The 26,153-nt window shown below is 38.0% G+C and overlaps 1 protein-coding gene across 1 annotated transcript in view; it reads right to left on the reverse strand.

The window, feature by feature from the left end:
* The window catches only part of LOC102870738 (mitochondrial inner membrane protease subunit 2-like), a 1,092,157-nt gene that overhangs the window by 280,508 nt on the left and 785,496 nt on the right, over positions 1–26,153 (reverse strand). Inside the window, exon 4 of the mRNA XM_006882643.1 lies at positions 2,874–2,976. Coding sequence (XP_006882705.1) covers positions 2,874–2,976 — 103 coding nt within the window. The remainder of the gene's footprint in view (positions 1–2,873; positions 2,977–26,153) is intronic.

Consider the following 26,153-nt stretch of genomic DNA (forward strand, 5'->3'; position numbering starts at 1 on the left):
GCTCCACAATCAACACTCTTGGTACCAATAGTCAGAAAATCAAAAGATGAATTGCATTGGCAAAATCAGTCTTTCTCCACAGTACTGAAAAGCAATGATGTCAGTCTAGAGACATAAGGTGCTCTGAATCCAGGTCATGATCTTCACAATTACTTGCCATGCATCAGAGAGCTAGGGAATATCTAATGATGATAGAAGAACAATTGGTGCCTTTGGGTTGTGGTGCTGTAGAAGAGTACTGAACATACCACGTACTGCAAAGAAAAAAAATCCATCCTAGAAGGTGAAACCAGGCTTCTAAGAGGCTAGGATTTTGAAGCTCCATCTGACATACTTTGGGCATGTTGCAAGAATGGACCAGTCTTTGGAAAGGGACATCATGCTTAGGAGGTTGGAGGCAGAGTGTAAGAGAGGAAGGTCCTGAATGAGATGGATTGAGTCACTACTAGGATAATGGGGGTAGATGTGTCTAAGACAGTGAAATTGGCTCAAGACAGAGCAGGTTTCAGAGCTGTTGTCTGTAGGGTCGCTGTAAGTCGAGTTGACTTGATGGCACTTAACAACACATACATGAGCTTTACTTTATTTAAAGATAAAAGTGACAAAAGATTTTAATTTTTCATCACTTTCATGGACCGCTCGCAGTTCTGTATTAATATAGGGCAGGAAAAGGAGCCCAGCAAGAGCTCAGTAGAAATGATACACAACATTAATGGTACACAGAGGATGGTGTACAACTCCCAGCATCACGGCTGCCAACTGGCATGTTCTTTCCCAAATGAGAACGCGTACAGAGTACAAGTGAATGAGAACAATATTAATTACATGCAGACCATCACACTGGCTCTAATTTAATCACAAAGACACAGCAAATCGATCTCAGATGTTAGTATTTTATTATTTAGTAACTAATTCTCTGCCAGCCACAGGCTATTCTAGCACTTCATTTCAGAACGGCTCTCCTGACAAATTCAAAGTTAAACCAAAGCAAGCGAACATTTTAATGTGGACTCGCGTAAAAACATGATACATCTTATTTAATATTTTTTACTCAATGTTACTGATCAAAGGATCAGGCTGCTCCTTGGAGTCAAGGATTCTTAAGCTTCCTCTGACATACTTTGGACATGTTGCAAGGAGGGACTGGTCCCTGGAGAGGGGTATCATGCTTGGGAGGGTGGAGGGACAGTGCAGGACAGGAAGACGCTCGATGAGATGGATTGATTCAGTGACTGGGGTAATAGGGTAAGTGTGTCAGAGATAATAAACTTGGCACAGGGTAGAGCAGGGTTTAGGGCTGTTATACATAGGGTAGCTATGAGTTGCAGGTGACTTAACGGAACATAATAACAACAGCTAAATTTATTTATTAACAGTAATTTCTGCTCCACTATAAGTGACCTAAAATATTTCTAACATATGGGTCTCATTTTTGGTACATCCTACAGGAAATAAATTGTATTTTTGTAATAATTCTCATTTAAAAGCTAGTAAAGGCCTTACAAACTTCTCATCATTGCAACTAGAGATAAAGACTAGGGCCTCCCTACAATTTTCTTCTTTTAATCCATAGCATTTTTGCTCTAACATTGTTTTTTCAGTCAGTGAGAACTAAAGTGTCTGTTACTTTAGTGGTCATAAATAGTCCCATTTCAATAGAGACCTTACACACTTAATTTTAAACAAATACTATGTAAATAAATTTTAATAAATAACAGAAGGTTCTCAACATTTAGAGAAACACTAACATCTCAGCTTTATGAATGTGTAATTGGTGCAGATCCAAACTTTAAACAAGTACGTTGTTGTTGTTGATTGCTTTTGAGTTGAGCACGACTCATAGCGACCCTATCAACAAAAGTCCTGAAGCCCCTTTGCTGTTGTTGTTATGTGCCATCGAATTGCTTGCGAATCATAGCAACCCTATGTACAAGAGCCCTAAATGCCATTCTATCCTGGGCCAACCTCGCCGTTTCAAACACACTCATTCCCACCACTCCAATCACAGAATTAACCCATCTCATCGAGGGTCTTCCTCTCCTGCACCGTCCCACCACTCTCCCAAACATGATGTCCCTCTCCAAGGACCAGTCCCTCCTTGCAACATGCCCAAAGTATGTCAGACGAAGCTTCAGAATCCTTGACTCCAAGGAGCATTCTGCCTTCACCCTCTCCAGGACAAACCTGTTGTTCTCCTAGCAGTCCACAGTATATTCAACACTCTTCTCCAGCACCACAGCTCAAAGGCATCAATTCTCTTTCTATCATCCCTATTCACTGTCCAGCTCTCCGAAGTCCCTTTAGGTAATAAAATATCAGGTGCAGCTGCTATCAGCTAACAGACCCCCTCACTTTATACTGAGTTTGAGTTTTAGAAGTTTCTCAGAAGTAGATAATTTCTTGGGTATTCATAGTGAACAAAGCCTACAAATTACCTGCTTAGTCATCTATTTTATGGAGAATAAACACAGAGTAAAGGATGTCTACAGTTTTTTGTTTAAATGCTTAAAAACATGACTTGCCAATTCCAAAATTTCCATTAGAGTTTCATTTAGAAGACAGATAACCATAGACACTCACATATTAAGTCTATTTAAGACTAACTCAAAACACAAGCTATAAAATATCTCTTGTGGGAGAAACAAGACCATCCTATTGCAACGAATGGAAAACATCTTTAGGTCCAAGTTCGTTTCCTTCAAACTGTACATGTGAAACACACATTTTGATAATTTATCTACACATATTTGGAAAGAAATTTCAAATATAAAACGTTTCACCCTAAAATCACAGGGAATTACCTGAACCATCTCTTGGTCTTGACTTTGCTCCCAATTCCAAAATGCAACTGTATCATCAAAAAGATGACTTACCGGCCCAAAAGAATTACTGTCAAAACTGTGTCCATGATGATCACCTTCAACCCAGATGTGACCCCGTGGGACTTTGACATACCGGTTTTTGTGACCCATGGTCCTAGAAACAAACAGCACATCTGAGATAAGAATAGATAAAAGATTGACGATCTGAGCATGTAAACTCAATGGGGGGGGGGAATCTACAAACATTGTCATAATAGTGCAGCAGATTATAATAGATTAAGCATGAGACTATTCCACAACTTCATTTTCAAGTAATGCCCTGTATACTGATCCATAACATTTTTTTTTCCTTTCCATACTCCTGCAAGCAGGAATTTTGTGCTTCAATAAAAAGCATAAGCACCAAATGTAATGCTTTGGTACATATGTAATCATAAAATTCAATAGCCCTAGCAAAATACAGGCATACCTCATTTTATTATGCTTCAGTTTATTGAGCTTTACAGATACTGCAATTATTTTTTTTAAGAAATTGAAGGAAGGTTGTGGCAATTCTGTATTAAGCAAGTTTATTGGTACCATTTTTCTGAAAGCATACCAGACCCAAAGTCGAGCAAGTGGATCAGCACTATTTTGCCAAAGCACACACTCGCTTCATGATTGCTTTGTTTCAATATTTGCTTTATTATAATATCTGCTTTACTGCTTTACTGTCTGGGAGCTAACTTGCAGCATCTTTGAGGTACAACTGGGCAGAACTAGTTCTCTAGCATTTGCTTTTAATTCAATATTAACTCTTTCAATCTGCTCATGGTCTATTGTAATGTTCACTTTCAGGTAAATGAACTCCTCAAAGGATACCATTCCCTCCCCCCGCCCCATAATCTGTTATTAGCTTTAAACTTAGTGTGTTTGAGACAAAGAAAAGGAAAGAAAATCTCTGTTTAAATGATCTTTGTTGTAGACATATTACCCATATCCAATGCACACTTTTTAACAGTACTAGTTGGTTTCAATAACGGGGCAGCATAGTGTGAGGGTAATTATGCTGCTACCGCAAAACCTGTGCCTTGTGAGCAGCTGGAAAATCCATCGTCTCCTCAGGGGAAAACTCCCATCCGATCGGTGGCCTCAGAAACCCACTGAGAGGCCAGTTATGATTGGTTTCCAACTCAAAGGCACTGAGTGAGTGAGGTAATTTCAAGAAATTATTCTTGAAAAGGAAAAACTCTTTCACTGCTTAGACATTTTGAAAGTTTTTATATGACCAAAGACAACATACACTTAGGGGCACTTTGTATCTTCTGAATACTGGTCAGTAGAAAGGGTAAGAGCAGGGCTTCTCATAATGTCAGGGGTGATGGAAAATAATCTTACCTTTGCTATCAATCTTTGGCAAAATCATTCAAAAAATAAAACTTTTGGCCTTTGATTAGGGATGACAAAAGAATTGATGCCTTTGACTTGTGGTGTTGGGGAAGAGTCTTGAAAATACCATGGACCACTAAGAGAACAAACAGGTCTGTCCTGGAAAGGATGAAATAAAGTTTCTCTTTGGAGGCTATGATTCTGAAGCTCTGTCTCACATACTTTGGGCATGTGGCCAGGAGGGACCAGTCCTTGGAAAAGGACATCATGTTTGGAAGGGTGGAGGAATAGTGCAGGAGGGGAAGACCCTAGATGAGATGGATTGACATAGTAATGGGGGTTAATATGTTAGAATCAGCAAAAGTGGCCCAGGACAGGCCTCAGAGTTGCTGTACATAGTGTTGCTAAGAGTTGAAGGCAACTCAACAGCACATAACAACAATAACAACTTATTTTTCCTACTTGTAGAAATTAATAAAAAATACCAATCAAGATGTTTATACATATACATATAATACGTGTGAAGAAACAAAATGTGTGTGAATGGCTGAGCCATTGAAAAGTGAATTTACGCCATAAACTTTTACTCAAATAACAATAAATAAACAAGAAATAATCAGAAGAACAAAGACTTATAATGACTGGTGTCCAAAGCAGGCTTTTTATGAAGAAGAATTTAACATGACTTCTAAATCCAATGAGTGATTAAATAAATTGTGATACAATATAGAAAACAGACAGGAGCAGAATAAACTGTTTTGCCAAAGACACAGTAATAAAGTCTTTTGGGGGAAGAGACTGTCTCTATTCCCCCTATTATTTCCCAAAGCACACAGGAAAAGATCTAGTCTAAGGAAACTTCTTAATAAATGTTGATTGAATGACTGAATATCATTCCTAAGGATGATTAACTCAGAGTTAACTCCAAAAACTGACTTTGGCACATTTTTGTTTGAGGTAAAGATCCAATTGACCATATTTGTTATCTACTTACTAAGTTACATAAGCACAAAAGAATATACAAAAAAAGTAAAATTACATATAAACTAGTGCTCTATAGATTGAAACTACTATTTTTTTGTTATTTTAAGATAATTTCAGTGCTGATTTACTTAGCATTCAATCTGTAAATTATTCATGCAAGGAATCAACCTTGTTGCTGGCCATTAGAAGCCAACAGTAAGTTAGTGCCTGTTTATTTTTAATTATTACTTCAAAGAAGGCTTTCAGCTTGTTAAAGAAGTGCATAAACAAGATACAGCTCATCATCATATATTCTATAACATAAGTATTTTCAATTAAAATCAGTCAATGAGTTCTTGATATCATTCCTGACATTATGAGATTACTGCTAAGAACTAATATCCCACATCGTGTTATGAGCAGGGAGAAGACCCTTATACTTAATTGATGGCAAGTTATGTGCTTCAAAGAAGTCCAAATATTTAATCATTTTATTCAATTGGGCATATTGTAGAAATATACAGAAAGGAGACAATTACTCATTTTTGTTTCTTCAAATAATTATTAAAATAGGACTACGAAGTAAAACTAGGATAAAATTATTTTTCCAGTGAAATGAAAAAGTCTTTAAGGAATACAAGTTGAGTTTCAATATTGTATAACCAAAGAGTCAAGATATTTGTGACAGAAATGATGAAACATAAAGTTACTAGTGACAGTTCTGTAATTCTTTGCATGTGACCATCTTATGAAATCGATAACTTTACCCCAGCTTTTTCTAATCTCTTTCAACCTTAAATTTTCCTTCATAGCAGTAGCTAATACTTACCATACATTTACTATCTATTTCTTTATGTCAACCTTACCCGACTAGAATGGAGACACTTTAAGAATAGAAACTTGGCTTTATGGTTCACAAGATTATCCCCATAACAGAGAAAGAATTGTACCAAGTGTCCAACAAATATTTGTTAAAAGGATAGCTGAATTATTTAATACCTAGACCAAAAAACACTGTTCTGCCACAAGGCAGAGTCATATAATAGAAAGTTTATGTGCAAACATAAAAAACGAAAATAATTTTAGATATTGATACTACTATTCTTTGTAATCCTGTATGAGTTAAAATTTCTATCTTTGTCTGCACATCTTTAAATGAGATGAATGAAACACCTTGTTCTAAGATGGAGTGAAAGATTAGTAGCAAGATGGGAATATGATGGGGATATTTTAAAACAATGCCTGAACTCAAAGTTATCTTGGATTTTTATATATAAGTTACCATTTTCAAAATCATAAACCTGAGAAACTTGAAACTCTCTTTTCAGGTTTCTTTATTCATAAAATTGGGTAAATAATAAGACAAAACACAAAATCTGTAAGGAATAAAAAAAGTGAAACGTATGAAATTCTTGTTAAATGGAAGCTTTTCCTGTAGTTAAGGCTCTTTTTAAGTAAGGCACTCTATATAGTTTTGTTGCATAATAAGAACCCAGTGAGTGGCAGTTATTATTTCTATTGTCTTCCTTTGTCCACTATTCCCTTTCATTTCAGAATCCAGCATGTGTTCACTCTCTGCTATCTATTAGCATCAGTCTTTTAAAATTCCCTGAACTATGCTTCAGCAATTTCCTTCACTACAACTAAGCTGTGACTACCGACTATTTTTAATGCTACAATGAATTGTTCCCGCCTTGTATTAATATGTTCCTCTGGGACATGCCACAAGGTACATGTGAAAATACTATCAGTTTATGTGAATTTAGATACACGGAGAAAAGTGAGTGAAAAAATAATCTGGGCATTTGTGCTTTATATCCTAGTCTTTGCATATTTGAGTGTTAGTTGACTCACAGAGAAGGAAAGAACACTGGTGGCCTCATTAGGATGAAGTTGTACTGCCAACCCAAATGCAGGCAGTTCAAATTGACCAGCTGCTCCAGAGGAAAAAGGTGGGCAATTCCCTACAATGAAATTTACAGTCTCTGAAAACTCAGTAGAGGGTCAGCTACATGACTTCATGAATGGTATGTAACAACACCTACTACCAAGAGTGGTTTACCTAGATGCCATACAGATGAGAAGAAACTCCTTGGGTCATCTAATCCTATAAAAAATCAAACCATTCATATTTATTTCCTTCAGTTTCAATTAAACTTTTAAGAGAATAACCCAAAGTGGTTTTTAAAAAAATATGATGCTAAAATATGGGGTCGATTCCTTTATAAGACTGAAAAAGAAATATAATGCTCCTAACAGAATTTCTTTAGAGAAAGAATTTTAAAGAGCTTGTGCTGCTGAATTCATATAAGTGAAAGACAAGATAATCTTTTAAGTGATTTAACAGTTAACTGAGGTGTCACCCTACAAGGTTGTATGTAACTATGGCTTGCAAATAATTCTGGTTTTGACAGTAAAAAATGAATTCTGTATGGCTTTCTAACTATCTGTCTATGAAAAGGCACTTTTAGTACTAGCTCTACCAAGACAAGTTACTCAGGTCTTATAAATGGAATAAAGAATGATTGCCTCCAATTTTCTTTGACCTTGAAAACAATGTTTTAGAAGTCTGAATCTTTTGAGTGTCATCAGTTGAATACAAAAGTATTGAGGATGTAATTGTGATACCACAAGAAGAGAACAAATTCAGATTTAAAATATTTCCCAAAGGCGCTCTCCATCTGACCTAACAGAGCAAATGAAGAAACAAGGCATCACGTTGTGTTTACTGTCATTGAGTCCCATAATCACTTCTATCAACAGCTCTTCTGTATACAATATAATGACAGCCCTTGTCTGCCAATCTCTGCTGTGATTAAACCCATCATTGTCGTCACCATGTCAAGCTATCTCCTTGCTGTCAAGCTCCTCTCTTTTGCTGATCCTCTTTTTCTAGCACGAATGTCCTTTTCTAAGACCTGTTCACTCCTGATAACATGCCAATGTATGTGAGGCAAAGGAAAGTTTCATTATCCTTTTTTCTGTGGAGAATTTTTCAGAGACATTTGTTCTTTTTTGTTTTGGTTGTTGTGGGATGCTGTCGTATCAGATCTGACTGGCACAGGAGAAGATTGTCCCTCCTCCAGCAGTGCTTCTGGTGGGTTCCAACCATGTATCTTTGGGGTTGCAGAGCAGCTTCTTGCCAGTGTTTGTTCTTGTCAGTGATTGTCCATGGTATAGTCAATATTATCCACCAACAATATAATTCAAAGGTTTCAATTCTATGTTGGTTTTCTTTATTCAGTATCCAACTTGCATGAGACAGTTGAAAAGGCATGGCATAGGCCAACTGTGCCTTAGTCTTTAAACTGACATCCTTGCTCTCTAAGACTTTTAAGAGGGTCTTGGCAGCAGATTTATCCAATGCAAAATGTAATTTATCTTAACTGGTGTGTTCATGGCTGTTGTCTGTGGATCCAAATAAATTGAATCTTTGGCAATTTCAGTCTGTTCTCCCTCTCCCATGATACTACCTTTTGGCCATACTTGAAGAGATTTGTTTTCTTGATGTTGAGGTATAATTCATATTCAAAGGTATACTCGTTCACCTTTTTCAGTAAGTGCTTCAAAGTCTTACTAATTTTTTTTAAAGCAAGATTGTGTCATCTGCATGGCATAGGTTGATGAGTCTTCCTCCAGTCTGGATGTCACATTCTTTACAAAGTCCAGCTTATTGGGTTACTTGTTTAACACACAGATTTGAATGGGTATGATAAAAGGGCCCAACCCAGACACACACTTGATTTTAAATGATACACCATCTCTTTGACTGCTTTTGCCCATGTCCAGATTCTTCATGATAACAAGTATTCTGGGATTTCCATTCTCTTCAATGACACCCGTACTTTATTATGATACACACAGTTGAATGCCTTTGCATAGTCCATAAAAACATAAATAAAAAATATTTCTGATATTTTCTTCTTTCAGCTAAGTTCTAGCTGATGCCAGCAAGTATATCCTTTCTTTCCCTGTCTCTTCTGAATTCAACTTTAACTTCTTGCAGTTACCTGTCAAAGCTTTTTAAGAAACTTTCAGCTGTTTTGAAGAATGCTCCAGCCATTTTTAAAGAATCTTCAGCAACAATTTACATGGGTATGGTGCTGGAGAAGAGTACTGAATATACGTATGGACTGCTAGGAGAACAAACAGGTTCATCCTAGAGAAGCTAAAAACAGGCTCCTCCTTGGAAGCAAGGATTTTGAAGCTCTTTCTGGCATACTTTGGGCATGTCACAAGGAGGGACCAGTCCTTGGAGAAAACAACATGCTTGGGAGGGTGGAGGAACAGTGCAAGAGAGAAAGACCTTAGATGAGATGGATTGACTCAGTGATTGGGGTAACGGGGATAGTAGTGTCACAGACAACAAGATTGGCTCAAATAGAGCAGACTTCAGAGTTATAGTACACAGGGTAGCTATGAGTCGCAGACAACTCGACAGCACATAACAACATGATATTTTTTATAATTTCTGCATACTTTTATATCACTTTTATTTTTTTAATGAGCACAAACATGGATTTCTTCTCATAGGTTGGGCTGGCAGCTGTCTTCCAAACTTTTTGTCAGAGACCAGTGAGCATTATCCGTGGATGCATGTGTTTGTCGAAACTCTTCAATTGTTAAAGGGCCAGTTCTTGAGCCCTGTCCTTCACCAATGTTGTTCTAGTTCTATGAATTTTCACCCTTGCCTTGCATACACTGACAACCAGAGAAATAATGGAAGGAAAAAATTGTGGTGCCTTCAAAGTTCTTCCGCTACACAGCTGCTTTCTCTTGCAATCTGCCCCATAAATTTGTTCTCACTTCGATCAACCTAATTTCTGTCTTCTTAACTCGGAGAGACACTAGGCTGCATTCATGTTTTCTCCGTGTCTGCTGCAATCTAGAAGCCATTTCCAGGTTGAAGGATGGGGCAATCATAGAGCTTACCTTATGTGTATTCTTTCTTTCAGGCATCACCATCTGTGCTGCCTCTTTTCCCATGCCTGAAAATGGTTGCTTCACATATTTTGTTTTTTTATAATTGTAAGCTGCAGAATGACAATTCAAAGAGCACTTTCCTTTATGAATATAAACAGAACTTGGCTCAGAGCATTTTAGTAATTGATTCATAGTAGAGCTAAGATTTGAGGATGTTTAGATATTCCCTGTAATTTGCTGATTACACATTTTTGTGCACTAAAATTGCAGAGACGTAAAGCACTTCCTGATGAAGATCAAGGTTCACAGCCTTCAGAATGGACTGCACCTCAATGCAAAGAAGACAAAAACTTGCAGCTGGGCCAATACCTGATATCCTTATAAATGGTGAAAAGATAGAAAGCGTCAACAATTTTATCGTACTTGGCTCTACTACCAAAACCTGTGGTAGCAAGAACGAAGACATCAAATGGTGCATGATATTGGGTAAATCTCCTTCCAAAGATCTCTCTGAAGTCTTAAGGAACCAATGCATCACTTTAAGGACTAAAATGCCCCTAATTCAAGGCATGGCATTTTGATCACCTCATATGTTTAACTAAAGTTGGACAACAGATAATGGATGCTGAAGAAGGCTGATGCCTTTGAATTGTGATGAAAACTATTGACTATCTCATAGAAGATATCAGAGGAAAGAACAAATCTGTCTTGGAAGAAATGTAACCAAAATGTTCCAGAATCGAGAAAAGCGAAGCTTTGCCCCACGTATTTCTAGTATGTTTTTATAAGGAGCTAGTCCCCAGAGAGACATCACACTTGGTAAATTAAAGAGTCAGTGTAAAGAAAGAAAACCTTCAATAAGACAGACCCAGTGATTATAAGAAATAAGCTGAGACATAGCAGGACTTGTATGGCTGGCACAGGAAAAGGCAGTGTTGAGTTGTGTTGCACCTAGAATTGCTTAGAGTTGGAACCAACTCAATAACACCAAAGAACAGCAAAATATGTCCCCTATTCTTTTTGTTTTTCACAAAATTCTTATACATTTGCTTCACACTTTCCATTATCGACGTTGTTTCATGCAATAATTCCCATACATTGGGTTTCATAAAATTTATCACCATTGAACCATGCCCACCATTACCTTGTCTTTTCAGGTTCCCACCAGACTTTTCCCATTTCCTTCATCCTCTCTCCTAACCCACTAAATTGCGCAACCCTGTGATTTCTCCCCAACCCATCCTCATCCCTTTGCTCCCAGACCCTTTCCCCCTTGGACTCCTATGCACATTTTACTAGTTATCTGATAACTACCTTTACAATGACAGTCTTACTGTTAGTTCACTCAGCACAATGCACTCCAGTCTCCCCATGTTATAGTATATTTTTCAAAATCATTTCTTCTGAATATTGTATAGTGTTCCATTGTGAGAATGTACCACAATTTCTCAGTCCATTAGGCTGTGGTTGGACATTTGGGCTGTTTCCACATTCTTGTGAGGGTAAATAACACTACAAACATTGCTGTTCAAATCTTCATATCTGTCTCAATTCTAATTTCCTTGGTATATATTCATAGAAGTGGAATAGCTGGGTTATATGGAGTTTCTAGGTTCAGCTTTTTTGAAGTAACACCAAACTGCCTTCCAAAGCAGTTGTACCTTTAAACAAACAAACAAAAAACAAAACCAGAACACAAGTTTTCAAAAGAGGACAAAACCAACAAGAAAAATGCATTTCACCTGTGGGACCCATATCAACTAATTCCTGGTCCAGAAGAGATGACCAGGTAGTAGATTTGGGAAGCTGTATTACATGGGGCAGGCAAGCCTGTCCTCCCTGTTCTGTTCCTCCGGTGCTGTCCTCTTGTCTGGCCTGTGCTATAGGAGGGAAGCTGGGAACCCAAGGAAGCGGGAAGACCACGGTCCTAGCAGGGTGCTACCAGTCTCCACTTCTAGGTCAGGCCCAAATCCACTCTAGGGAGGCCCACTGAGTGTCAGGGTTCTGTTTCCCATTCCCAGAAGTGTGGGTGAGGCCATGTCAAACTCCTGCATCTCCGTCAAATGCCACAAAGTATTGTCTGAGCTGGCTGATATCTGGTGTGGAGGGTGGCAAGTAAAGTGGCACGGCGGTGAGGCTGTCCAGAAACACCCTCACCTTTGCTTGGCATGGGGTCTCATGTGGAGCCTTCTGATTTACACCTGCTTTGTGGGAGAAGATTTCACCATTGGCTTCTCTCCCACTTTCCTAGAAGAAGTTGCTACAGTCTGTTTGTTGCTGCTTTTTGCTGCTGGGGTTATTCAGCTTCCCTCCTGCCTTCTTGGTACTGGCAGAGGACTTGCAGGGGGTCTTGTGAGACATAGCAAATCCTGAAGTGTCCTCCTTCTCCTCATTGCTACCCCCCGCAGCAGGGCCTCCGTCCACTCTGGCCACTACATTTAAGTCTGCCTTCTCCTGGGGCAGCTGGTCCAGTTTCTTGAGCTGGGGAAGATTAGTACCAGATTCCTAGTCCTTATCATCCGGGATTTGGATGCAGTGAGGGAACTGGATGGGGATGCCGACAGCAGTGTGAGCCTCAGGTGTGGAGAATTCAGCCTCTGTTATCTCCCCCACAGCAGCTTGCTTTGGGGCTGGGATGATAAAGTCAGGATAACAGACTTTGTTGATTTTCAGCCAGCTGGACAGATCCTACTGAGGTCCTGGTTGATTGTTACCATACTCGGCTCCTTCTGCAGGCATGCCAGGGTCACATCATCAGGGCCACCTGAACACTTGGTGATAGTGCACCACTTCTGTTACTGTGCCATTTTATAATCCCACTTACAGTGTCTGAGAGTTCCAATCTCTCCACACTTTGAGCAGTCAAGGACGTGTCATCTGTGTAACACAGGTCGTTGATAAGTCTCCAATCCTAAAACCACATTCTTCTTCAGAGTCTAATTTCTTGAATGATTTGCTCAGCATACAAATTGAACAAGTATGGAGAAAGGATACAACCCAAATGCACACCTCTCTTTCTTTAAACCATGTGGTGCTCCCTTACACAGTTTGGACAACAGCTTCTTGGTCTACATATAGGTTTTGCATGAGCACAATCAAGTGCTCTGGGATTCCCATTCTTCTCAATGCTAGCCATAGTTTGTTATGATGCACTGAGCCAAAGGCCTTTCCATAGTCAATAAAACATAAAAGACATGCTTCTGGAATTCTCTGGTTTGAGCCAACATCATTCTGATATCAGCAATGATATCCCTGAAGCCGCAGCCTCGTCTAAACCCAGCTTGAACCGCTGGCAGTTCTTTGTCAATGTATTGTTCTAGCCGTTTTGGAATGATTTTCGGCAATATTTTGCTTGCATGTGATAGTAATGATATTATTTGACAACCTCTATATTCTGTGGAGTCATCTTTTTATGAAGGGGAACAGATAATAATCTCCTCCACTGATTTGGTCCTGTAGTTGTCTTCCAAAATTCCTGGCACAGATTGGTGAGCAAATCTTGGGCGGCATCTGTTAGTTAAAACACATTGATTCATATCCCACCAGTTCTTGGGGCCCAATTTTTTTTTCCATGCTTTCAGTGTTAGCCTGAATGTCTTTCATTGGCTCTTGATCACATGCGACTTCATTAAATGTTCCTTGATGACCCTGTGTATTCCTTCTGTCTCCTTTTGATCCTTTTGGATCATTCAAGATTTTGATGATAGCATTGCTCAATTAATGAATTACATTGCTTAATCAATTTATTTTCTATTGCAATGGTTGTAAGGTTTTTGAATGTAGCCTAGTGGTGAAGTGTATAGGGAGTCACACAGCCAATCAGAAGGCTGAACATCTCTGGTGGTTCAAGTTGACCAGTTCCTTGGGAGACTGATTGGGCAGTTAGCTCCTATGAAGAATCACCATATCAGATACCCGATGGAGGTAGGCCATCAGTTGAAACTGACCTGACAGCAATGAGCTTAGAGTTACTTTTTGCCTCTAGATTTTGTTCAGTGTATATTTTTAAATTAATTTTTAAAAAATAAATAATATCATCTTAAACTCCAAAACATACAAGGAATTTTAAAAAATGTAATCCAAAAGAATGCTGTAAGGGGCAACAATAATAAATAAAATGTATTATCAATAAAAAACAGACTACAACATGGTACTCAAGTACATAAATAAGCAAAATAAAATTAAATGAATGAATCTAGTTAATGAAAAGGAAAATGGCCAACTGGAGGGGGAAAATAGCTATATGCTACTGATAAAAGAGACCTCCACAGAAAAATAACATGGCACACTCAAATGAAAAACGAAATAACAATGATAAATTTAAAATTATACATCAAGAAAATAATAGCTATATTGATTAGGCAAATGAGATCAGGTCACCAAGATGAAGTGACTGCTAATTGTGAAAGGCCATGGACACTTATTTTAGAACAAACAGCAGGTTTAAACAGAGATAAGACCTTGAAATTCACTAAAAACTAAAGTCAAATTTTGTTTATAAACTAGTCAGGGGGAATATTTTTTCCTAAGAAAAGCCAAAAGAATCTCTTTAAGTCTTTTTTTCCCCCTGTTCATTAAGTTGTTAGTCCATTTCAGACTATTACAGCTCACAGTGACCCCATGTGACAAAATACATTTTGTTAAATAGGTGGCCTTCTGTATGGTCACTGAGTGGGTTCAAACTACGGGCCTTCTGGTTAGCTGAGATCATAACCATTATGTCAGCAGTGTTCTTCAGTTGCCCATTATAGTCATTCACTTTTCTAAGACTAAAGTCAGTGGAAGAGAGGAAGACTCTCAATTAATGAGATGGATTGCCACAATAATTACAATAACGGGCTTGAACACGAAAGAGATGGCTGTTCATACAAAGGGTCACTGAGTCATAGTCAAGTTAACAGCACCTATCAAAACTAACCACAATCTAAGCCCAAATGCTGACAATTGTTAGCTTTGCTTGGTAATTCTCAAGTGTCTGGAATCAACATTCCTTTCTTTCTTATTTGAACTAAACAGAAATAATGTTTAGGTAATTACTAAATGGTGAATTGAGGCAAATTGGTTAGTCATATCACTAGAAATGTTAATCATGTATAAGAATTGGCTAGTGATTATATTTCTTCCAATAGCTTTTGGAAAACAAAACCAAACCAAACCTTACAATGACCCTTCTGTACATATAAAGAAAGAGATAAATATACCTAAAATTTATTCATCTTTAGCTTGTTCATGGCAAGATAAAAATGTAAAATAAAACCAAGATTCAATCATTTTTCACTCCACTGCACCCATGATCATAATTACTCAAGAGTAAAAAAAAATATTAAAATCTTTTTACTAGGAAGAAAAATGAAATGTCATTTTCTAAATAGACTGTCAACTGTTGCTAAGTTATCAGAGAAAAATCTATTTAGTTCATTTAAAATAAAAGCTAGATTTATGTATCTTCATAGAATTAATTATATAAAGTAGACATGAATGCTCTTAGTGCAGTTAAACATTTTTTATTAAAAATTAAAAATATTCTAGATGCATTCTTCTGAATTTCAATTAAAAGTGTTAAAGTGGGATACTTTTCTTTAATATATAGAACACTTGGTCCTGTTAGGTATATATTTATAATATTCCAAGGGCTGCTACAATCACTGAAACTGTTAGCGAGAGCTTGAGATGTGACCTTTACTCATAAGCGTCAGATCTCACCCATACTACCAGGCCACATTTCTAACACATACACACTCTTTGCTCTTCAACTCAGTGGGAAATGCCATTTATGTTGCATTACCCTTGTATTGTGATTCTTTCATGGGGATAACACTTGTAGTTCAGTAAGGGTAGGACCTCTGCCTTTCCCCCTCTTGACATTAATAAACATTTACTAAGAATGACTGAAGAAACCTAGTGACTCAGTGGGTAAAGAAGTCAACTGCCAAGAGAAAAGTCAGCAGTTCGAACCCACTAGACACTCTGTAGGAGACAGATGTAGCAGCCTGCTTCCACACGCTAGGGTTCTCTGGGAACCAGAAGAGGCAGTCTTGCTCTGTCCAATAGGGTTGCTAGGAGCTAGAGTCAACAGGATAGCAAAGAGTGTAGGAGTGAAATATGATCTAACAGAAGGTGAAGCGGAGGCACAACAGACAGACTCAGTCTCTTCTCTCAAATTATAACTTGAACCATTCAAACAGTCATGAAACAATCTAAACTGCCATACACTAAAGGCCACACGCAAAGTAGAAATCTTTGCCATAAAGCATCTCATGCTGCCCCAACACATATCCAAGTAGAATTGAATCTACAGATTTCTCTTCTAAAGTGCCTTGGGTGGATTTGAACTGTCAGCTTTGTGATTAGCAGCTAAGAAAGTTAACCATCTGAACCACTAGGGAGTCTACCATGTTGACAGCAGCAACACCTTAAGCCATCATATGGGTGAATAAACGATAAATATCAAGCACCCCACTCCCAAGTATAAAGACATACAGGGGAAGCATTGGTTGGGATTGGAATAAATGGCATTAAGAATATTTGAATCAAGCCATCAAGAGATAGGAAAAGTTAACAAGGTAAATGAAGAAGAGAGTGTGGAATTAAAATAGCATCTACTTGGTAGAAAAGCTGCATTGTCTTCCTTTAAAGAACCATTTTCTTGAGAAATACTATTACAAATTAAGGAAACCACATTACACATTTACCTTCTAATAAGCCATTCAAAATCATCATTATTGTACAAAAATTAATTGCTTAATGTGAAAAATATTTAGTATTATTTTTCTCTTAAATATTCTACGCTATTCTATCTAACATAAACTTATCTTAAGTCCTAATAGGTCTAATTTTGTAATTATAACACAATCACATATGTTGCATACATTTGTCGAATAGTGAAAAATACTCTCAAGTTATAAAAAAATTATGTGTGAGTTGTACATATTTTAATATAAATATTGTTAAGTGACTATTATATAAAATGTTAAAGATATAAAGATTAACATTAATTTGTTTATTATTTAATAAGACATTATCATACTAATTGTTGTTGTTGTGCACTGTATAATTGGAACCAACCCATAGCTGGCTCTCCGGTGAGTTTTCAGAGGCAGTTAATTGCAAGGGAGGAGACTGCCCGTCCTTCTCTTGTAGAACAGTTGGTGGTCTTGAACCATGTGCCTTTGGGATTGCAGTTCAGTTTCTGACCACTAGGCCACCAGAGCTTCCTTATCATAACAGAAATCAGTATTTCTTACTAGTGACATTATTTCATTTGCTTACAAAATCTTCATAAGACGTAGTTTATTATGTATCAGGATCAATCATCATTTTAGTTTCATCCATATGAGTAATGTAAGACAGACAAAAATACCCACAACCTCTTCCAGTGATTTTTTTAATTTAAGGTCTAATAACATTTAGACTGGGTAATTTTTTTTTCTCTATTCTCAACCTTTACTCTCTTATATTTAAGGGAATGTGCACAATTTTCTTCATGTTATGTAAACAAAATTAATGAACTTTGATTAATTACTCCTAAAAAGCCCAGACAAAATTAATGTCTCCGTACTAAAAAGCTCACCAAATAACAAGCTCTTCTTTGAAAACATTTCTTTAGAAATATGAGTACTGTGATAACCTCAAAATAAGCAAGAGTCTGATGCAGGAAAAATTAACGTGGCTTCCAAGTAAATAGGTTTGGATTGAATTCTAGTGCTGCCACTTGTTATTTCCTCCTGTCTAAAATAGCATACTTGTAGGATCAACTTCTGAAAAGTGAATTAACATGTGAGGAGAAAAATATGTGCAAATTTTTAGAATCCTGGTGGCAGTCTAGTCAGTAATTAATATAGACATAATCAGAATTGGGGAAGAACAACAATTCTAATATAATAGTTCTTACGGCATACTCGTGGAGCTCTGGTAGCCTAGTGGCAAAAAGCTGCACTCCAATTACAAAGGAGAAGATGGTAGAGTTGAACTAAAAGAGAGGTTCAGCATTTTAATTATCAACACAGCACAGAGTGGAGTCCTTAAATTCAATGCTGGAGGTTCATAGAATGGGGAACGTTAGCATGCAATAGGGGACTAAGAAAGAGGAACACAACTCAGCTTAGGCACAGGCCTAGTTACCAGGAGAAGGTGACACTCTTATTTGTTACATCCATGTTTCTGAAGTTTTCAACATCCATAGACCACCTAACGGAGAACAAGTTTCAGCATCCCTGAACAATCAATTTTAAGCTGAGGAAAAAAATGCATGCAATGTTGCAATTTATAAAAAATGAACTATTTTAAAGAACAATAAAAGAAATCTGAAAATCCAGTGCAAAATTTAGTATTGGTAAATATTTTTAATATTAAACATTGAAAAATAAAATAAAGAAAAACTTAAACATTTAAAATTTTAAACTTTAAAAATATTCTATCATAAAGTTTGATACTGATAGACCAACAACTTTAGGGGTTGCAAAGATGATATAGAAAAGAATACTATATTATATAAAAATTTCCACAAAGTCATTTGTATCAAAAAAAATGATTTAGGAGGAAATTAGTAAAAGATATGAATGGTCAAGTTAAAGATAAAACATTAAAAAGGAATCAAATTCACCAGATGATAGGAAAGTAGAAATTAAATATAAAATACTACATTATAACAAACAAATGAAAAATAATTTTAACACCTATTGCTTGCATATCTTTTTCATTGGAAACAATGTTATGCGCTCTTTTCAAGTGCGCATTACTTTCAATCTAGCAATATAAGGAGATTAACAATGATACACCAACAAACACAGTGTGTGTATATTTTCATCTAAGATGGTACGAAGATGCTCCGTGACCTAGTGAGCGGATAAGCAGTTGTGCAGCTAACTAAAATCACTTCAAATCACTCAGTAGTTTAAACCTCTCAACTGCTGTAAGGGAGAAATATAGGCAACATCCTGTCATGCAGTTTTCAGCCTTGAAAACACACTGGCAGATCAGTTATGAGTTGGTGCCAATTCAGTTTCACATAGTCAGAATACAACATTGCTGGTAGAAGAATAGGGAAATAAGATATATACACATTATTGCACTGAGGATGTCTGAAGTGAAGGACATTTCCAAATTACTGAGGAGCAAGGATATCAGTTTGAGGACAAGGTGTGCCTGATAAGGCCATGATCTTTTCAGTCACTTGCTATGCATCTGTAGCTGGACAATGACTAAGGAGGACAGAAGAAGAATTGATGCATTTGAACTGTGGTGTTGTAAAAGAATTCTGAACAACCAAAGGACTCCAAATGAACAAACAGGTATGTTTTACAGATGATGTAACCAGAGTGCTTCTTGGAAGCAAAGATGATAAAGCTTCATCTCACATATTTCGGCATGGTCCTAAAAGAGGTTATTCCTTAGAGAGGGACAACATGCTTGGAGGGTGGAGGAATGGCAGAGGAGAAGAAGACCCTCAACCAGGTAGATGGATACCTTTCTGCACAAGTCAAGTGTGCCAAAGCTACAAAGCTGAAGGTCAATGGATCCTTGAGTATGCCTGAAAAGCTGTCTTGACTCAAAATGTGTATTCTGTTTCCAACTTGAAGTACAACCTATTAACTTCCTTAGTAAACTCTGCAATGGTTTGTAAGTTCTATATGACCACTGCAACAGATTGGTGGGGAGATTGACAGGGCATCAAAAGGCCTGGGAAGGACAATATAGGAAATTATAGAAATAGATATAGGGAGTATGAGGGCCTGGCTGGCCACTCAGGAATAATTTTTTGTTGTGCATGTTGTGGATAGGAACTGTTTCCCCTTGTAAAATTAGTATGGCTGTCCAATGGCAGCTTCACTGTTTTTACATCCTAGTCCTTTACTTCATACATACATATATACATATATATATACACACACATGCTCACACACATATATATATCTTTACTTCATACACACCTAGGGTTTTCCTGGAGAGGGTGAAATCAGGCGGCTCCTTGAAGAAAGAATTCTGAGTGTGTGTGTGTGTGTGTGTGTGTGTGTATATATATATATATATCAGCCATTGTAAACACTATGGAGCATAGCTACACTCAAATACATTGAGTGACCATGAATTAGAGTTGACTCAAAACCAACTGTTATATACAGGACTATGACATGATTGCAGGGCCATTACCCCTGAATTCTCTGGGCTACAAAACAGTGAATAGGGTCATGGATCAAAGTACCTATGTGCCAAGTAGTTTTGCTGCAACATAAAGTTGACTTAAAACTTCCTAGGATACCAGGAGTCTTTGCTATCAATCTTTGCTAAACCTTGAAGTATGATTCTCTCAACTTCCCAGAAATTTGCTCTTGAACGTCAGCCTGGCTTTTTCATACAGATGAGAAAATTCAGGTAATGTTCAATTAAGGCAGGAAGGACAGGAAGTAACACTTAGGTTTTTTCCTAACTAGTAATATAACTCAGGATAATATGAAAGTGCATAAAATTGACTTCTTTGCCTGGTGAGTTCGTATGGTGAATGTCTGACCTGTAAGAAATTTGATTCAAGAGGATAAGATGATTCTTAAAGAGCTGTAATTTCTCATATTTTTGTGAAGATACAAAGTTAAGGAATAAGTCCTCCACAGAAAGATCCCCTTGACACTAGATCATGCGAGCCAACTGCTGTCCTTTTAAGCTTTTTAATGACATAAGACACTTTATAGAACTTCAAAACCAGATAGAGAAGCCAGAGCTAAAATGGAAAAAGAAAATGACAGGATTTACTCTTTCTGTATTAATACTTAACCAGTTCTTTCTTTTCTAGCTCCTCCCTGGTCTGAGCCTGCTGTTGTTGACAGGTACTGTAGAGTCAAGTACGACCCACAGTGACCCTGTGAACAACAGATCCAAACCCTGTCCCATCCTGTGTCCTCAAGTCCTAGCTACCAGCATCTGATTCTGGAGTCCTGTGTCGTCATCTTCACTGCCTTTCTTCTCTCTTCTCTCTCCTCCACTTTGGCATTCTCCACACACAGGTCTAATAATGTCATCCTCTTGCCCTGTTTAAAATCTTTCTGTCCGCTGCGTTTCCCAGCCTCGGGCCCACTGGTGTTTCGAATGGTAAAATGCTTCATTGTGAAGCACTAGTCTGTGGATTTTGGTTATTTAGTAGAACCTTTAGATGGGAGTAGGCTCTTTCTCTGTACTTTACACTCTCTACTGTCAGAACTGAAAGCATTTGACTACCAGCTCCAATTGAATTGACTCTCATTCATGGAGGCCCTCGTGTGCTCGAGTAGAACTATATATACCCCGCAGGGTTTCCAGGGGCGGATATTTTGGAAGAATTCTGCCAGACTATTCTTCTGAGGCACCTCTGGGTGTATTTGAACCACTTTACTTTTTATTAGCAACCAATTATGCAAATAATTTACATCAATGAGGTTCTTCAAAAGTATCTATACATAATGCCAAATGTATCTAACAAAATCATCTCTATATGAGAACTTGCCTTCTATAAGATGATTCGAGCTACACCTGTGACCTCATTTCCTGTCTGTTCATGCCACTAATACCACACCAGTGTCTCCTCTCTTCTTCCAACATTTCAAAAGCCCTCCTGATTCCAAGATTTTTGTCATACATGCTGTTCTCTGCCTTGTGGGATGGTACCAAGCCAAACTTCTTATGGATAGGCTAACAGGCCACATTCTCATATTCCCTCCCTTTACATAGCAAAGAATGGCTATGTAAGAATAGCTAAAAGTCATATCGTAATGTAAACTCCACAGTGACCCTTGGAACAACAGATTTGAACCCTGTGGTAGCTTATGTTATCTTCGTCACCTCTGGCACACTCCAGCCCATTGAGGCAGTCTCTGTGTCAATCCATTTAGTTGATAGTCTTCCTCTTTCTCTGACCCTCCACCTTTTCAAGCATGACGTCCCTTGTAAACCCTAAGGCATCCTTCAGGGTTGCTGTCAGAAACAGCCAAACAGCTGAGGGTTATTTGTAACAGAAAGATTAACAAGGAAACAAAATTTGTCTTGGGGTTTTATAGCTCTAGTACATCTTAACTTAAAGAGCTATTTGTAGTAAACTGAGCTCAAAAGAGATACAGATCTCCTGTTAAGCACCAGAATCACATAATTCACATAAGTGACATATTTTGGGATTTGATAGCTATCTCACTCTGAAAAAAGGTCATACTTTTCACTCTTATAAAAAAATCACCCATTTAGATAATAAAATGCTTGTAATTATATTCTCATGATTACAAAATACTGCTTTGATTAGATAAAACAGGCTTACCATGGAAACATATGCATCCACCTAAGTCCTATTCGACAATTTATTGACTCTTTAGAGTTCTGCCGTCAACTCAAGGTAAATTGTTCAAATCCACCAGCTACTCCAAGGGGGAAAGTTGTGCAATCTCCTCCTGTGTGATTTACAGCTCCTGAAAACCCACTGAAGGGTCAGCCATGAGTCAGATTCAACTCGACAGAAATGAGTGAGTGAGCAACTTACTGATCTAGTTAGAGCTTGGACCATGTCTTGCAGTTTCGGATCTGTAACTAAAAACTTCCCTCATATCTAGAAACTTATCATCAGTCTGACCATAATAACTAAAAGTAGGTTTCTGAATCTGATTCTTCTAAATTTTAAATTGTGCATGTTACCTTTTTCGATGACTTCTATCCTTACCACCACACATTGACTCTTCACATCATATTCAAAGTTGTAATTGCCATATAGGCTTTTTAAAAATAGAATGTAGAATTAGAAACATGCCATTAAAAATTAGATTTTTTAAAAATAATTCTGTCAACTTTTCCCAGTAAAGATATAGTTAAATAAAAAGAAGATAGATACAATCTTTATGTTCCTATAATTTTTAAATTGAAAGTCACAAATACATTCTCCACTCCTGCTTCAACAGAAGTCGTTATCCTAATGAACATTTACAGTCAACTTTGATTGGAGCTCTGGTGACCTAGTGAGTAAGCAGTCACACTGCCAACCCAAAGATTGTTTGTTGTTGTTGTTATGTGCTGTCGAGTCATTTGTGACTCATATCGACCCTATGTACAACAGCCCTAAACCCTGCTCTATCCTGTGCCAATCGCATTGCCTCTGACACACCCATCCCGAGTACCCCAGTCACTGAAATCAATCCACCTCATTGGGGGCCTTCCCCTCCTGTGCTGTCCCTCTACTCTACCCAGCATTATGTCCCTCTCCAAAGACCTGTCTCTCCTTGCAACATTTCCAAAGTATGTCACACGAAGCCCCAGAATCCTTGCCTCCAAGGAGTAGCCTGGTTTAACTCTCTCTAGGATGGATCTGTTTGTTTTCGTGGCAGTCCAGGAACATTCAATACTCTTCTCCAGCACCACAGCTCAAAGGCGTCAATTCTCCTTCTATCCCCCCTAGTCATTGTCCAACTCTCTGATGCATAACAAGGTAGATAGTTCCAATCCACCTGCTGCTCTGTTGGAGAAAGATGGATAATCTCCTTTAGATTAAACAGCCTCTGAAAAGCCCTGTAGAAGGCCAGCTATGAGTCAATTTTGATGACAAGTTTTTGTTGTTATTTACTATAGGACAAGCCTGGAACCCTGGTGGTGTAATATGTAACATAATGGGATGGGGTAAATATTTATAATCTTGGAAATCTGATAGGGGCTCCCTAGAGCAGTGGATTTGGGTTTTAGGATGCCAGTCCAACTGAGCTATCTTGGAAGACTACTCAGAGAAGAAGAAATCTCCAAGAAATGAATAGCATAGCACCATTGTTATAAAGCAGGACTGACATGAGGGATTGGAAGGAGAGGAGGATAAGAGTTGACAGACAATGAACACTGCATTGGAACAGATGAAGGGAAGAACTGGTTAAAAGGAACATTAAGGTCTAGAATAAGAGGTACATGGCACAGAGGACTGAGAAAGGGAAAGGGGTGGAGAGGAGGTAATTGTGCAATATGAATGAATATTTTTTAAATAAGAAAGTAAACTGGGGGAGGGGGAAGAGAGATGGAGCAGGGGAAATGTGAAACAATGAATGAATGAATGAATGAAAATCCAACTTTTATGTAAACTTTCATTATAATCACAATTAGAAAATTTTATTATAAAAAAGAAATATATAACAGGAAGACATTGCAGGCAAAGAGAAAACATACGTGACAGAAAAAGATCTCATGATATTAGAAGAACCCTGAGTTCTGTGATGTGACAGGAATGTGTGCACAATAATACCAATAGTTCCATATCTCAGCACATTTAGAAATCTCATCTAACACAATCCAGCAGATTACTGTCGGTGTAAGAATAGCAAAAGCATTGAGTTGTTGTTGTTGTTATGTGCCGTCGAGTCATTTGCGACTCATAGCGATCCTATGTACAACAGCCCTAAATCTTGTGCCAATCTCATTGCCTCTGACACACCCATCCCGATTACCCCAGTCACTGAATAGAGGGTCTTCCCCTCCTGCGCTGTCCCTCTCTACCCAGCATGATGTCCTTCTCTAAAGACCTGTCTCTGTCAAGAAAACAAACAGATTCATCCTAGAGAGGGTTAAACCAGGCTGCTCCTTGGAGGCAAGGATTCTGAGGCTTCGTCTGACATACTTCGGACATGTTGTAAGGAGAGACAGCATTGAGTTACAGAAAGATAATATGTTAATTTCTTAATCAAGTTGTTGTTGTTATGTGCCCTCGAGTGGCCTGCAACTCAGCAACCCTTTGCACAACAGCTCTGAAGCATGCCTGATCCTAAGGGAGTCTCACTGCCTCGGATACACCAACCCTATTGCCCTAGTCACTGTATCAATCCATCTTATCTGGGGTCTTCCTCTCCTGCACTGTTTCTCCAGTCTTCAAAGGATGATGATGTCCTTCTGCAAGAATAAGTACCTCCTGACCATATGCCCAAAGTATGTAAGATAGAGCTTCAAAATCCCAGCCTCCAAGGAGAAATTTGGTTTCACTTTCTTGAAGAGAGACCTATTTGCTTTCTTGATGGTCCATCACAGTTGTTCAAGAATCTTCTCCATGAAGTGTAAACTCTTCAAACTTTTCTCCATTAAGCGCAAACTCTTCGAATTAAGTGAAACAACAACAAACTCAACCCAATGTTAAGCACACATTTATTCATTAGTCTGAAATTGAAGTAAGTCATTTTCCTTGCTTCTACAAGTTGAAACTCTGACAAGTCTTTTTTTCATAGGCCACACCCATGCTTCTCTGTTTACAATTTCCAGTTTAGTGTCTTCACATGGAAGTGAGAATTTAAAGATACATGTGACAAAATCTGCGTACAGAAAGCTTCTAGATTTTCACAATTTCTTTCCTAGGCTTTCACAGCTGTCTCACCACGTTTGACAACCATCAAAACATGCGCACAAACATACAGACACATACAAACTCACTAGAAATGAGTCTTTGAGAACATTTGACTTCCCCCCATCATTTGTAGTTTGCCAAGTTAGATAATATTGAATCAGATTATATAGATACAATGATAAAGGCACCTCGCATAAACAGATTTGAGAGTACCAAAAAAGATAGTTTTAAACATAGGGAGCTCTTGTGGAATAACCTATACAGAGTTGTTCTGTTCTACCGATGTAACTCTTAGAGGCTGCTGGGAAATCTCCTCCTTTGGAATGTATAGTCTCAGAAACATGCCAGAGAGATGGTTTTGCCTTTAAGGCCATGAGTTTTGAGATTTTTTAAAATTTTTTTTTTTTACAACTGGGGGGAACAAAAGCAGAGTCTGAATAAAGAGTAAGCATTCTAGCTCTTAAGAATCATGGTGATTTTTAGCATGGTAGATCACAGACCTCATATAACATTTTACTGCTGGAATAAAGGATTGAACTTAGTCTAGGTGAAAGATCAATTTAAGAAAATATTTGTGTAGCCAGGAAATTAAAAGACGTATTGTGATGGGAAAGTCTGCTGTTAGGGACCTCTCCATAGCACTGAAGAGCAATGGTGTCACTCTGGAGACTAAGGTTTGCCTGATGCAGGCCAGGGTCTTTGTGGCCACTTGTTATGCATCAGAGAGTTGGACAATGACTAGGGAGGATAGAAGGAGAATTGATGCC

Source organism: Elephantulus edwardii, unplaced genomic scaffold (assembly GCF_000299155.1).
Source record: "Elephantulus edwardii isolate Elephantulus edwardi_28Jun2011 unplaced genomic scaffold, EleEdw1.0 scaffold00022, whole genome shotgun sequence".
In the NCBI taxonomy this organism is placed as follows: Eukaryota; Metazoa; Chordata; class Mammalia; order Macroscelidea; family Macroscelididae; genus Elephantulus; species Elephantulus edwardii.